General features: G+C 41.7%; 1 protein-coding gene across 14 annotated transcripts in view; it reads right to left on the bottom strand.

Annotated features, from left to right (window-relative positions):
* Positions 1-16,204, bottom strand: part of PIGN (phosphatidylinositol glycan anchor biosynthesis class N) — a 153,633-nt gene that overhangs the window by 96,106 nt on the left and 41,323 nt on the right. For all 14 annotated transcript variants that reach the window (XR_016213904.1, XR_016213903.1, XR_016213907.1 and 11 more), the window contains 3 exons: positions 12,194-12,253; positions 9,768-9,860; positions 8,687-8,742 (listed from right to left, as the gene is read on the bottom strand). Coding sequence is in view for 7 of the 14 variants with exons in the window: in XM_017344218.4 (XP_017199707.4) it covers positions 8,687-8,742; positions 9,768-9,860; positions 12,194-12,253 (209 nt within the window). In the remaining 7 variants the exon portion in view is untranslated. The remainder of the gene's footprint in view (positions 1-8,686; positions 8,743-9,767; positions 9,861-12,193; positions 12,254-16,204) is intronic.

Here is a 16,204-nt window from a genome sequence, read left to right as displayed (position 1 = left end):
GGGAACGGGACTGGCGTAGGCCGTGGTTCAGACGCGAAAGGGTTAAGCGTGGAGACCGCGGAGCGCGCGAAGCCGAGCCGCGCAAAGCCGGGAAGCTGCGCAGATGAGAGAGGCGCGCGGGCTGAAGCGGCGCAGAGCCGGGAACCCGCCGGCGGGGCGAGGTGCCGGAAAGCCGCAGGGATAAGAGAAACAGAAGTTTAGAAGTAAAGTGAGAAAAATAGGAATGCTGGAAGATAGAAGTAAAATGGGAGAAATAGGAATGCCCGGAGATAGAGAAATAGAGAAATAAAAAGGCCTCCCTACAACACTGCAATGTGAGAGCTTGGATTCGGTCTGCCTAATCAAGTGAGGCGATGAGCACCTGCGGGCAGCTAGCAGCTTATGCGCCGCAGGTCACCGAAGACAGGCACGAATTAACATCAGTAAGGCTTCCCCACAATACAACAATATTAAGCTTGGATTCGGTCTGCCTGATTTAAGGCGGTAAGCGCCAGCAAGCAGCTCGACCAGAGTATGAGCTGCAGGTCACCGAAGATAGGCACGAACCAACACTAATAAGTCTCCCCCACAAAAAGGCAATGAGAAGGCTTGGATTCGGTTTGCCTGATAGGTTTTGTAAGCCCCTGCGGGCAGAGCAGAGCATGCGCTGCAGGGCACCGAACACAGGCACGCATCAGCGCCTAAAAACCTCCTCACAATGGCGAAGAGAGGACCCGGATTCGGTTTTCCTGATTGATAGGACTTGTAAGAGCCTGTGGCAACTCTAGCAAGTAGAGCAGAGTGTGTGCCGCGGGACACCGAAGACAGGCGCGTATCAACGCCAAAAATAAAAAGAAAGGGGGATCTGTGGGGAGCAATCCGGACTGGACTGAGTTACTGGAATTAAGACTTATTCTATGCATCTGCTCTCCCACAATATGGCGCTGGGAGAGAAGTAAACAGCTTCCGCACAGCTGCCTCCAGTTCAACTAATAAACTGTAGGACTTGCTCCTGATTGGAGGAGAGCAGCGTGCTCGGCGTGTGGGCAGCCGAGTTGGGATTGGCGGAGGAGGACTATAAAGGAGGAGAGACGGCATGCACCAGGAACATCTATGGGGAACATCTAGCTGAAGGAACACCTGTGCAGCCCCCGAGAAGAGCCGGCCGGCGGTGTGCCGCTCCCCTGCGGAAGTGGGGAATGCGGCCAGGGGGAACCGCCCTTCCACGGAGGTGGAAGGGATAGTAGCCAACCCGGGAAGAACCAGCAGCAAACCCGGGGAGGGCCGAGCAGACGAAAGAACAGCGCAGGGTCCTGTGTCGTTCCTCCACGAAGAGGGGGAGCGACATAATGGTGCCGTGACTCGGATATGAAGCCTAGGCAGGGCTTAGTGTCGTTCCTCCACGAAGAGGGGGAGCGACAATGCTGGTGAAATTCATTACATAAGTAAAATTTCAAGGCTATGGTTTTCAGATGTCAATATCCTAGATGAATTTTCTCAAATGTTAACAGATGAGTGAAGAAGGTATTTATAAGAACAAAAAGAAAATATCATATTCATTCCATAGCAAACAGTTTGTGACAAGAACTTTGGTTATCAGTTCAGCTAAATGGAGTCACGATCAAAGATTTATTTCATCTTTTAGATAGCTACATGTCACCATTTATTTGACATACTTTTTAAAGAGGATAATATTGATATTACCTGTATATGTAAAGGCGTTAAAAGGAAACAGATGATGTAGAACCAAGAAAATTCATTGTTTTGGAGAAGTAAAAATAAAAGGGTACATTGACCTCAACACAGTAAATGGTCATTAACTTTTTGCTAAAACATTGAGCCATTAAAGAGTTGCAATGCAGAGTTAAATCAGTACTTCCTGATATTAATTTCAAAATGCCTAAAAGGAAAAATGAAGTTTTTATAATGTGTAAAAATAAATACTCTTTTAAAAATAATTGACATTATTTATGTCTTCTCAAAATGATAGAAAAATCATTTTCAATTTCGTATTCCACTTGGCTCTGGTGTCTTTTTAATTTTTTTGTTTTTGTTTTTGTTTTTTTGACAGGCAGAGTGGACAGTGAGAGAGAGAGACAGAGATAAAGGTCTTCCTTTGCCGTTGGTTCACCCCCCAATGGCCGCTGCGGCCGGCGTACTGCGCCGATCCGAAGCCAGGAGCCAGGTACTTCTCCTGGTCTCCCATGCGGGTGCAGGGCCCAAGCACCTGGGCCATCCTCCACTGCACTCCCGGGCCACAGCAGAGAGCTGGACAGGAAGAGGAACGACCGGGACAGAATCCAGCGCCCCGACCAGGACTAGAACCCGGTGTGCCGGCGCTGCAGGTGGAGGATTAGCCTAGTGAGCTGCGGCGCCGGCCATCTTTTTAAATTTTATATAATATTAACAAATTCTAATTATGATATTAGCTAATATACTCATTAAAGCACACTATCAATTAGGCACATGTACCTCTATAACTCTCCTATGCAATCTAAGGTAAACCAGCAGTATTTGTCTATGTTTTTAAGATTAATGACATCACAGTGTATTAAAATAATATACTTACTTTTTTTAATCAATATCCCCTCTTACAAACTTTCCCCTTTTTATAAACGGGGGAAGTAACAGTAGTTGCTTCACTGGGAATTTATTTATTTCATGTGAAGCAGATAAAACAGAGCTTTCTGAACAGATGACATTCAATGAAAGTGAGGAACATCTTCCTTTCCTAATTTATGCAACATGTGCGTATTTTCCTCCTCGAGTTTTTAGCTATATTTGTCCATTTTTTAGGAAGGTTTTTCATTTTCTTCTTATTGATATATAAAAGTCTTTATAGTCTACAATTGTAATTTTTGTTGCATATTATACAAATATTTTTCCTAATTTGAAGCTTATTTGACAAATTATCTACCTTTCTCATATGACTATTAAGCTTTCTTATTATAAACCTCAATTTTACTTATTCCTAAATATCTAGTTGTTTAATCAATATAGAATTAGATTTGCAGAGGCCAGCGCTGTGGCTCAGTTGGTTAATCCTCCGCCTAAGGTGCCGGCATCCCACATGGGGGCCGGTTCTAGTCCCGGTTGCTCTTCTTCCAGTCCAGCTCTCTGCTGTGGCCTGGAAGGGCAGTGGAGGATGGCCCAGGTGCTTGGGCCCTGCACCCGTATGGGAGACCAGGAGGAAGTACCTGGCTCCTGGCTTCGGATCAGTGTAGTTCCGGCCATAGCGGCCACTTGGGGGGTGAACCAACGGAAGGAAGACCTTTCTCTCGGTTTCTCTCTCTCACTGGCTAACTCTATCTGTCAAATAATAATAATAATAATAATAATAAAAGAATTAGATTTATGAATGAAGTGATAGGGCAGCTCTATTTTTTTTTGAATTGAAGAATTTTCCCCCTACAATTCTTTTTTTTTTTTTTTTGTATTTTATTTATTTATTTTTTTGACAGGCAGAGTGGACAGTGAGAGAGACAGAGAGAAAGGTCTTCCTTTGCCATTGGTTCACCCTCCAATGGCCGCCACGGCCGGCGCACCGCGCTGATCCGAAGACTGGAGCCAGGTGCTTCTCCTGGTCTCCCATGGGGTGCAGGGCCCAAGCACCTGGGCCATCCTCCACTGCACTCCCTGGCCACAGCAGAGAGCTGGCCTGGAAGAGGGGCAACCGGGACAGAATCCGGTGCCCTGACCGGGACTAGAACCCGGTATGCCGGCGCCACAAGGCGGAGGATTAGCCTAGTGAGCCGCAGCGCAGCACCCCCCCCCCCAATTCTTTCTTCTACTGATTTGAAGTAAATTTTTAAGTTTTTACTTATTTTTTTATTTATTTGAAAGGCAGAGAGACAGAGATATTTCTCTGGTAACTCCCCCAGATGCCTGCAACAGACAGGTCTGGGCCAGGCTAAAGCTAGGAATTCAGAGTCTCCCACATGAGGAACAGGAATCCAACTACTTGGGCTACCACCCACTGCCTCCCAGGATATACATTAGCAGGAAGCTGAATGCAGAAGTGGACCCAGGACTTGAACCTAGACAGCTGACATGGGATACAGGGGTCCCAAGCACCATCTTAAGTGCTACACCAAATATCAGCTCTGAAATGAATCTTTAATAAAAGCCAAATCTCATATAGTTTAGCAGCTTTATATATACTCTAATCAGTTCTATTAATCTGTGTTTAGCCAGCACTAATGTCACATTTACCATAAGTATGATAGCTTGAGGATGTGTTTTCTACTCACTAGAGCAAATCTCTTATTTTGTTCTTCTTTCTCAACACTAGGTAAGTTACTCTTGAGAATTTATTTTTCTACCTAAATCTTACAATTATCTTCTTCAGTTACATGAAAAATTCTCCTATTACACTATATTTAATAAGTATCTTTGAGAGGACTAACATTTTTACAATGCCGAATATTACTCACAAGCATTAATTTATTTATATATTTTATGATCTTAAGTAAAATCTTGTAATTTTCTCCATGATATACCTTCTCATTACTTTATTCTTGGGTATTTTATTTGTATCATGAATAGTATATTTTCGCTGTTACATACTGTATTTGATTCATGAAAATAATTAGCATATTTATTTGTTTTTTAAAAATATAAAAGCAGGGCCGGCACTGGGGTGCAGTGGGTTAAAGCCCTGGCCTGAAGTGTCGGCATCCCATATGGGCACCGGTTTGAGACCCAGCTGCTCCTCTTCCCATCCAGCTCTCTGCTGTGGCCTGGAAAAGCGGTAGAAGATGACCCAAGTCCTTGGGCCCCTGCACCCATGTGGGAGACCTGGAAGAAGCACCTGGCCCCTGGCTTCAGAATGGCGTAGCTCCGGCTGTTGTAGCCATCTGGGGAGTGAACCAGCGGATGGAAGACCTCTCTCTCTGTCTCTACCTCTCTGTAACTCTGTCTTTCAAATAAATAAAAAATAAAAAAATATATAAAAGCAATAGAGACATACAATTTTTTAATTAAAACTTCTAAAAATTTTACGGAGGGGCTTACTAACAATCAACAAATCCCTGTTCAATCTATCTCCCCTCTCAGTTCACCAAACCAAAGATAAAAACCTGTAGATGTGTTTGTTTTAGTTATTCTGGAAAGTACCTTCATTTTCCTTAATATGCTTTTCTTACTAGTTCCTGACTTGATGATCTGAGGTACTTTCTGTTACCGTTCTGCTGCCTCTGGATCTCCTTCCCCTTGAATATGGTTGTTTCACCATCTTGAACTTCTCTGTTGGCTATTTTGGCTACTTTAGTAACTTAGTATCTAAAATTTTGTGCTGCTCTCTCAACTACAGACAGATTTCTATATGTTCTAATTCATGAGGACAGTAATACTACTACTGTTCCATGAACATTTCCTTTCCCCTCTGCCTTTCAATCTGTTAACTGCACTTGTACACTGTCAACATTCTATTCTTAATCAAAATTAATTCTTCCCTGCTTTGCCTAAGGAGTGACTTTAAGAGCTGAAAACCAATATTTAAACTGGTATGATTATTTAATTACTGTTCACTTGATAGCAAAGTTCCACTCATGATTAGATTATCTCATGTTTCTTTAAAGCCTTGATCCACGTGACAATGTCAAATTCCTTTTCTCACACTCCCAGCAACTATTCAATATCATTACACATCCAAGGTTGCTTAATATTTAAAGCATGCTTCTTGCAAAGTTCGAAATGTTTCCTTTTCCCTTTCTGTTTCTCATTGCTTTTTGGGGAGGATGAAGAAATTTGTTTTCCATGTATGCCATCATGTTATTAATTTCCTCTTAGCTTCTTACTCAATCCACCTATTACTTAAAATTCATTTCATTTAGTTTGAGATCCACTTGCTTTCTATTCCAATTTGGAAGATTTGCCTCTCATCTTTACAATTCTCATAAAATATATATTTCTTTAAAATTGTAATTGAATTCTGCCCCCCCCCCCCCCGCCTATTTTAGAGGCTGGCACTATGGCTTAGTGGGTAAAGCTGAAATCTGCAGTGCCAGCAACCCATATGGGTGCCAGCTCAAGTCCCTGCTGCTCTACTTCTGATCCAGCTCCCTGCTAATGCGCTTGGGAAAGCAGTGGAGGCCACTGTACCCACATGGGAGACCTGGAAGGAGCTCCTGGATCCTGGCTTCAGAACGGCCCAGCTCTGGCCATTGCGGCCATTTGGGGAGTGAACTAGTGGACGGAAGCCCTCTCTCTTTCTCTTTCTCTCTGCCTCTCTGTAACTCTGCCTTTCAAATAAATTAATTAATTTAAAAAAATTCAGGGGCCAGTGTTGTGGTATAGCTGGTTAAGCCTCCGCCTGTGATGATCAAATCCCAAATTAGTGCTGGTTCGTGTCAGCTACCTCACTTTTGATCCGGCTCCCTGCTAATGTGCCTGGGAAAGCAGCAAAAGATGGCCCAAGAGCTTTGGGCTCTGCCACCCACAAGAGAGACTTGGATGAAGTTCCTAGCTCCTGGCTTTAGCCTGGTCCAGCCCTGGCCATTGTGGCCATTTGGGAAGTGAACCAGTGGATAGAATATCTCTCCCTCTCTGTCTGTAACTCTGCCTTTCAATTAAATAATCTTTAAAAAAAAAAATTTAGAGCATCCTGTGCCCTTTTTCATTTGAAAAGTTCATTCAATTTTTGTTTTAATTTCTCAAATATTTCTGAGGGTTTTAACACCGTTAGTTTCTGTTCTGCTCCTTAAATTTGTATCTTGAAGAATTGATTTTGCATTTTGTCTTAGGATTTGTTGTTTATATTGTAAGCTCTCAACAAGTGGTCACTTTTCACCAGACAAGTCTGTAGGCAGAACTGGTTGCTTTAAATAAAAGTGGGTGAGCCAATGGGTAGGAACCAGACATCCGGTCAGGCCCCACGATGACACAAAATCAGTAGTGACTCTAAATATGTACATGCATACAGACATTGAGCAGCAAAGTGAGGGAAGTTTGGAGTTGGCCACCAGGCCAAATGAAAGATGGCAGGCAGTATGCATGTGAACCCTGATGAAGTTCCTTCTGTGACCAGCCTTTCTAACGTGATCTAGCAACCCTCAGTTGTTTTCACTCTCACATGCTATATATTTGCTTCATACCAGGAATTGGTCATGTATTCCTTGTTCACTTGTTTACTTTGTTATAGTCTGTCTGTAATGCCAGTGCAAATAAATTCTATGAATATGCACTTTGTCTACCATGTCACTGTTATATCCACAATTTAGTAGTCAATCAATAAATATATCCCTTTGGATGAATGTCTACATATTCCTCAAGCCAACTTTATTAACAGATCTTAACTCCACTAAAAAAAAAAAATTAGAGTGAGCACTAACAGATGTATGTAATATAATGCTAATGATATATTTAGGGTAATAATTTTATATAATCATAACTTGTAGACCTAATTATTCAGAGTATACAGTATTTCAGTTTTTCTAGCTTAGGAATACCACATTAGTGCTACACAGGATCATGCCACTAAAATCCAAAAATAAAACAATTTCAATTTATTTTGGTCAATAGCAAAATCCTTGCTATCTGAATGTAAACTCAAGAAGGTTGAGTAAGCTGCCCAAGCCCACACAGACATTCCGTAGGGCAGGGTCAAGTCTGCCATGCAGATTTCCCCCTTCCTGACTCATGGAAAACAAATCTTCCTAAGAACTGGGACAGGGAATCTGCTGCCCACCCAGCAGGAGTCAACGTTTCTCAGAATTCCACCTTAGGCCCTTGCTTGTCTCTTTGCACATTCTTCCTAGAGCCTCTGAAACATTTAACAATTTCCACCACCATCTTTTTTTCTAACGAGTCAATAATGTATTTTATTATAGTTCTTTTTTTAATCCAAACCATCTTTATTCTGGTGGCTCTAAGATCTTTGCAACCAACCCACATCACCTGAGACCTAAGTCCCCATTTCTAATCAATGAACTGATAAATTCAAATGTATGTTAAACTTAGTACTATTCATCCAGGCCTCTCGAACCAGATTTTATTTTTATAAACCAAAATAGTACCAGCATCTTCCCAGCCAACCAAGACAAGAGCCAGAGAGTCACACTCTTCTTTCTCCCCTACTGTCCCACCAACCCCAGTCAGCCAATCAGTCAAGCCCTTTTGAATTTACCTCCTCAATACTTTTTTTTTTTTTTTTTTTGACAGGCAGAGTGGACAGTGAGAGAGAGAGAGACAGAGAGAAAGGTCTTCCTTTTGCTGTTTGTTCACTCTCCAATGGCTGCCGCGGCCGCCACGCTGCAGCTGGCGCATCGCGCTGATCCGAAGCCAGGAGCCAGGTGCTTCTCCTGGTCTCCCATGCGGGTGCAGAGCCCAAGGACTTGGGCCATCCTCCACTGCACTCCCGGGACACAGCAGAGAGCTGGCCTGGAAGAGGGGAAACCAGGACAGAATCCGGCGCCCCGACCGGGACTAGAACCCGGTGTGCCAGCGCCACAAGGCGGAGGATTAGCCTATTGAGCCACGGGCCGGCCCCTCAATACTTCTCTTCTATCTTATCATCCCTCTGTCCTCTCATCCAGTCATTCAAAGGTACCTAACATCTGGCTCATTATTTAACAAAATTATGGAGGATTTCCAGTTGGATTTTAAGGTATACAGAAAGAAAAGGTTTATAAGTAAATTAATCTATTCTAACAGCATTAAATTCATTGAAAAACTTTCTTTCAAGTTAAAAATAGTGAAAGGGACTTACTTAAATGGTGTAAATAAAAATGGTAAAGTAACTTCTTTTTTCTGAGTCATTTTCACCTGGGAACCAAAAATAAAAATATTTCATTATATTGTAAATGAGAAAAAAATAATGAATTTTACTCTGAAGTATAAAAATCAATTAAAATGGCTCTTCAGGGATGGCTAACTACTTTGAAAATAAATGCAATTTTGTGTTACTATATTGTTTCATAAATATTTAAAGAAAAATTTACCATTATTTTACTATTTCAATAAGCTGAGAATTAAGCATATCAATCCTGCAAAATAACAAACCATAATATAATTAAAACTGTACTTCCTTAACTCTTTGAAACAAAACAAGCCAAATTGCTTATTCTTAACCAAGTTAAGATAAAGTTTTAATCCAAGAGTCACTGTTTAGTCAGTTACTCCTTTAAGTTCTTAATGTATTTAATAACAAACATGGGAAGACAAGAAATGTTGGGATCTCTAATACTACTTCCACGGGGCAAATTCTCATCAATTAAAACTTGACCTATAGTCTATAAGGATATATGGTAATCTTACAATTAGGAACAGAATTCAAATGCAATTTTATATCTTTAATTCACTCAAGGAACCTACAACTCAGAAATATGATTTAAAAAAAAAAAGATTAACATATTTGAAAGGCAGAATTAAAGAGAGAGAGAGAGATGGAGAGAGAGACAGAGATCTTCAACCCACTGGTTTACTCACTAAAAGGTCACAATGGCTCGGTGGGTCTGGGCCGAGAGAAAGCCAGGAGCCTGGAACTCCATCAGGGACTCCCATTGTGGGTGGCAGGGCCCTACATGCAGGCCATTCTCTGCTGCTTTCCCAGGTTCATTAGCAGGGAGCTGGGTCAGAACTGTAGTAGCCAGGACTTAAACTGGCGCAAATATGGAATGGGCATCTTAACCTGCTATGCTAAATCAGCCCAAGAAATATGAAATTTTATGATCCTGGTCAAATATCCAAAACTTAAATACAATGAATTATAGAAAAGCATTAATTAAAAATCAAATATTTTCACTTAATATTTTTAATTTATAAATTATAGTACTTTCTGTGTGTTTCACCTTGAACTGTTCAAGAATCTGTACTGCATTTGTAAACATGCTCTCTGCTTTGAAGAGATCTGTGTTGTTAAGATAATCCACAGGAAGGATCCCCTGCAAATAATAACCACTGATTAGTATTAGTATTAACAAAGCTCGGGCTGTTATAAAACAAAACAGACTTAAAATGGAAGCAATAAAGACATGGGCAAACAGATTATTAGAATTGTGAAATGAAGAATCTTTTTAAAAATTATAAATGAAAGATGTTCTATTACTTTTCTCACAAAGTAGATGTAATAAATAAAGCAAAAGAGATAATTAAATTCAATAAGATTTAAAAGTGCTTTATCAATTACTAAGTGCTAGGCAGTATATACTAAAGAACAATCATCATTGTGGAACATGACGAGTATGTTTAAAAAAATTAAAAAAGGCAGAATAAGACATATGAGAATGTACTGTACAAAGCAGAGTTAGGACTCTTGTGAATTTTTGTTTCCGTTATTAATATACACATACACTCATGATTGTTGGGGCTATATTACCGACTTCTGACTTAGATGACATTTTTAAAAGTAAGTTTTATTCCTAAAGAGCTAATTAAGAGTGGCTGGGATGGAGGTTTTTGTTTGTTTGTTTGTTTGTTTTTGGCCTGTTTGTTTTTTGGCATCTAGGCCCATTCTTAATGGCATTATTTTCTGCTGAGAAATCTTCCCACTGGATATAACACGCTGGATATGTAATCAGTGGGCCTGCCTTCCCTTAGCGAAGGGTAGACAAGTAACTCAGGTTAGGCCATCTGGACTCAATCTTGACTACTGAGAGTCAAGGGAAGAAAACTACCACAGGTACACATCCTACTCTACCCTAGTACTGGTGTCCTGAGAACAGCTCTGCCATGGGATTATGGTTGAGGTTGCTTTTTCCAAATCTCCAAAGCTCTCCTGGTTCCTGGTCATTTCTCCCCCCTCCCCAAGATTTATTTATTTATTTCTTTATTTGAAAGTCAGAGTTACACAGAGAGAGAAGGAGAGGCAGAGAAAGAGAGGTCTTCCATCCACTGGTTCACTCCCCAGTTGGCCGCAATGGCCGGAGCTGTGCCAATCCAAAGCCAGGAGCCAGGAGCTTCTTCTGGGTCTCCCTCATGGGTGCAGGGGCCCAAGCACTTGGGCCATCTTCTACTGCTTTCTCAGGCCATAGCAGAGAGCTGGATAGGAAGTGGAGCAACCAGAACTCAAAGCAGCACCCATATGGGATGCTGGCACTGCAGGCGGTGGCTTTACCCGCTACGCCACAGCGCCGGGTCCAGTTTTTGGTCATGTCTAAGCCTGGTTTTCAAGTACCCTTTTGATTCCAGAAACTATCAATATACTTTCAGTAATTTCCTCTTTTTTTTTTTTTTTTTTTTTTTTTTTTTTTTTTTTTGACAGGTAGAGTGGACAGTGAGAGAGAGAGAGAGAGAGAGAAAGGTCTTCCTTTTTGCCGTTGGTTCACCCTCCAATGGCCGCCGCCAGCGCGCTGGGGCCGGCACACCGCGCTGATCTGATGGCAGGAGCCAGGTGCTTCTCCTGGTTTCCCATGGGGTGCAGGGCCCAAGCACCTGGGCCATCCTCCACTGCACTCCCTGGCCACAGCAGAGAGCTGGCCTGGAAGAGGGGCAACCGGGACAGAATCCGGCGCCCCGACCGGGACTAGAACCCGGTGTGCTGGCACCGCTAGGCGGAGGATTAGCCTAGTGAGCCACGGCACCGGCCCAGTAATTTCCTCTTAATTAGATTTCCCCTTAATTAGATTTCTGTCTTGTAACCAAAAGTTATTTATATATATTCATCACTTAAAACTAAACTGCAGGGCCAGCGCTATGGCTCACTAGGCTAATCCTCCGCCTAGCGGCGCCGGCACACCGGGTTCTAGTTCCGGTCGGGGCGCCGGATTCTGTCCCGGTTGCCCCTCTTCCAGGCCAGCTCTCTGCTGTGGCCAGGGAGTGCAGTGGAGGATGGCCCAAGTGCTTGGGCCCTGCACCCCATGGGAGACCAGGAAAAGCACCTGGCTCCTGGCTCCTGCCATCGGATCAGCGCGGTGCGCCGGCTGCAGCGCGCCGGCCGCGGCGGCCATTGGAGAGTGAACCAACGGCAAAGGAAGACCTTTCTCTCTGTCTCTCTCACTGTCTACTCTGCCTGTCAAAAAAAAAAAAAAAAAAAAAACTAAACTGCAAAGATGCAAATCATATATATTTTAGAAAACAAAGTTTGAAGAAAAGTTATTTGGCTTGTGCTCCATGTCATAGATTATAATACAAATGCAAATATGAGGTATTACATATTTAGAAATACATAAAGTTTTAAATGTAACCAAAGATTATACAGAAACACATAAAAATGGTATATTTCAGTGTGCAGTTTTTTGTAAACACCGAGAAGCGATAACAAAATTTTATTCCTCACCACTGAATTAAGGGGAAAAGGAACTCCAATAAGGGAAGCCATCAATGGTGCAATATCAGCCTACAAACAAACAAAAAATATTCAATTCCAATTCCACAGATAGCAACAAAGAAATAATTTAATCAAAGCATATCTTAGAATATAATCATGATATTCATTATAATCAGTTACTCTCAAACATGAATTTAATATAGTTAAGATATTCATCTCTAAAAATATCATTTGCTGAAGGTATATGAACTTATAAAAAATAAATGTGAAAAGTAATCATGAAGAGTCTTAAATGTGAAACATACTAAAGCAAAAAATTTCTCATCCTATTAGCCAAGAACATGACCGTTTTCTGTAAGATTTTCAGTACTGTGCAAAAGGATGCTGCTATGGCTTTAATATTGTTTGTTCTCTCCAAAATTAATGTTGGAGTTTAATCTCCATTATGAGGTAGCAAGAGAGTAGCAACTGTATCTGACTATGGTATTTGGAGATGACAACTTTGGGTGGTAACTAAGAATAGATAAAGTCATCACAGTGGTGCCCCCATGACTGAATACTAGTGAATTTACATGAAGAGAAAGAGACCAGAGGACATACACACACATGCGCACTCCCTGTCTCTCCCCGGGTAATGCTGTCTCAGGACTCCACCAGGAAGTGGCTTCTCAATTTTCAACCAGAACTGAGAGCCAAAATAAGCCTTATTTCTTTATAATTCACCAAGTCTGTGGTATTGTGTTATTAACAAAAGAAAACAGACTGATATATACCTAAATAGAAAGAAAACACAAAGCAAACTGGAGAAAAGAAACTTTTAAATTAAAATATTCCAAATGCCATTTTGGTTCTGTCTCCTTCAAGTTTGGTTTCTCAGAAGAGTTTTGGGGCTAACACTGTGGCGCAGCGCGTAAAGCCGCTGCATATATTGCTGGCATCCCATATGGACACCAGTTCGAGACCCAGCTGCTCCACTTCTGATCCAGCTCTCTGCTATGGCCTGGGAAATTAGTAGAAGATGGCCCAAGTCTTTCGGCACCTGCACTGGCGTGGGAGACCCAGAAGAAGCTTCTGACTCTTGGCTTTGAATAGGCTCAGCTCGGGCTGTTGCGGCCATTTGGAGAGTGAATCAGCTGATGGAAGATGGATTTCTCTCTCTCTGCCTTTCAAATAAATAAATAAATAAATAAATCTTACCTTAAAAAAAAAGTCTCAGGAGACCCTTTTTCTCTTCATTTTGTCTTCTTCCCACCATTCCTCAGCCCATAGCAACTTGCTCTGACCTCTTATGATATCACAGGCTGCTCTCCCTACAATAACTAACAACCACCATTTTTCTCAATCTGACTATATTAGTCCTCATAACTCTCCAGGTGGTAAAGCGGTTGGGTGTCAGAATACCCAGTTTCCAGTCCTTGCTTGCAATCTCTGAGACCTTGGGCAGGTTCCTAATCTGTTTGCCATGGACTGGATATGGTGTGTCCCCAAGGATTCATGGACTGCAATTTAATCCTCACCGTGAGGCATGAAGAGGGTGGAGACTTTATCAGACTACGGTGTTTTGAGGTGAGACCTTCAGGAGGTGATTAGCATTAGACAAGGTCATCAGAGAGAAGCTCCAGGACTGAATTGCTGAAGGCTTTGTAATGAGAGGGAGAGATCGGAAGGCAGGCTCACGCCTGCATTTTCCCTGTCTCTAGCCATGGGATGGCCTCACTGCCCTGAGACTTTGCTGACAGCAAAGACTTCATCAGATGGGGACCCTCAGCCTTGGAAGAGAACTGTGAGTCCAAATACCTCTTTGCTTTATAGTCAATCTCAGGTATTTCACTGTAGTAATGAAAAGCAGACTAACCATTCACCAGTGCCTCAGAGTTTCCTAACCAGTTAAAAATAAATAAATGCTTCCTTCTTGCACAATTCTGGCAGAACTAAATGAGACAAAACACAGCACCTGGCATAACAGGCTGCAGTAAATGGTAGCTGCCATGATCATAGTCATGGTTATTATTATTATTACCGGCCTTCTCAACTGTACTGGGAAGACCACGCCCTTCTTTATCTCTGTGAACACTATACTGCTCAATTCCCTTAATCTCACCAGCTGCCCTTTTCAGATATCTCTTCTAGTCCTCATTTATAATTGGAGTTTGTCAGGTTTGGTCCCAGGCTTTCAATTCTTGTCACCCATTACTGTCTGGACACTTTACTAAGTGCCATTCCCCAGAGCACTGGAAATCTCCCCAGTCCTCCTAATTGCCTTTGCCCCAGAATCCACCGTTGGTCTCTTTTAATCTGTTCTCCAAGCTGCAGCCAGAATTCATTCATAAAACACTAGGTCACATACTCTCCTGGGTTCAAGGGTTTCCCGAGCATTTAGGATTAAGTCCACGAGGCTCATAAGGGCCTGCGAGTCTGTGTCCCCTTTCTTCTTCCCTCACAGCACACCATGGTCCCTGCGGCTCTGCGCACCATCTGTCTACATTTTAATAGGCCATGCATCCTCTTTACCAGAGCTCCTTATACACTCCCTCTGCCTGGAACCTTTTCCTCCTTACTGTCTTGTCCTCATAATTCCTGCTTTTTCTTCGATTTCAGCTCAATCCTCAATTTCTCCTTAGTAAAGTTTTATAGACCACAGAGTCTACCAGGTGTATGCATTCAATGCTCTCACAAGCCTCTCTGTAGTTGTCACAGCTGTAATTTTACATGTATTTTAATAGTTTAATTAGTATCTGTTCTTGCCTTTATAAAATATAAGCTTCCTCTATTTTTAGTTAGCTTCATATCCTTCATGCTTAGTACAAAAGGTACATACACTGCAAACACATAACAGTGTTCACAGAAGGAATGAATAAAAAGATCTTTATCTAATGTGAATCTGAAGCAGAAGTATTGGCCAACTGACTGTCAGTATTCTGGACAATAATCAAATCTGTATCCAGTTTCCAAATACGATCTAATCTGTCTATGATCCAATCTAGCTATAAGTAAAAGATGTTCTTATGTTGTGGTTTTCAAATCTTTCCTGTCCCTTTGACAGTGACCTTTAAAAAATTGTAAAATAATAAACCGCTATTCTGATTTTATACATTTTCATTTACTCCATCCTGAGAGAAGCGATTATCTAAAAATGCTGAGAAAAACACATGTTTCAGCAACTTCAGGCTCAAAAGGTAGAAGCCAGATGTTGGTTTCTCTACCACAGGAAGGAACATTCATCAGCTTATAAGGTGATCTGGAAGGCAAGATACTCCTGGCACTGTGGGAGCCACATTCCAGTGATGTCATGTCTTCAAACAGTGAAGGTAGCTGCTTCAGTGGCATATCTCTAACAATGACAACTCTGTGCTTCACAGCTAGTAATACTATTAGCATAATGTTATTAGGCAGCCATACATTTTCCTTTAACAGGATTCTAACTGAATAATTTGTATTCTCAGATTTTCGCCATTGTATTTGTAGAATTAAAAGTGAAATATGTGTTAATAAAAGAGAAACTAACTGATATACCACAAGAAAGAAACTCACAACAGTTTTATTAAATCTGTGCTTAAAGTGAACAATGTTAACTGTTACAAGAAATCACAGAAAGTAAACAGGTAAGCAAATTTCAACTTATATAACAGTTCATCATCCAGTTCTATTTAGAGAGACTTTTCTTTTATTTCCCTTTAGTTATTTATTTGAGAGCAACAGGTACAGACAAAGAATGATAAAGACTCAGAGAAAGAGATCTCCCATCTGCTCATTCACTCCCCAAATGCCAACAACTGGGTCAGGCCAAAGCCAGGAGCTGGGAACTCAATCTGGGTCTCCCACGTGGATGACAGAAAATCAGTGATTTGAACAGTGATTTGAACTATCACTGCTGCCTCTCAGGGTGCACACTAGCAGGAAGCTAGAGTCAGGAGTTAAAGCCATACATTGAACACCAGCACACCAATACTGGACACAATTGTCTCAACCAGTATTTTAAATGCTAAGCTAAACTAAACACCTACCTAGTTGTTGTTAGTT

Source organism: Oryctolagus cuniculus, chromosome 10 (genome assembly GCF_051225735.1).
Source record: "Oryctolagus cuniculus isolate XC-2025 breed Fujian yellow rabbit chromosome 10, ASM5122573v1, whole genome shotgun sequence".
NCBI lineage: Eukaryota > Metazoa > Chordata > Mammalia > Lagomorpha > Leporidae > Oryctolagus > Oryctolagus cuniculus.
Note: the sequence above shows the minus strand (reverse complement) of the source record. Positions and strands in the feature narration are given on the sequence as shown.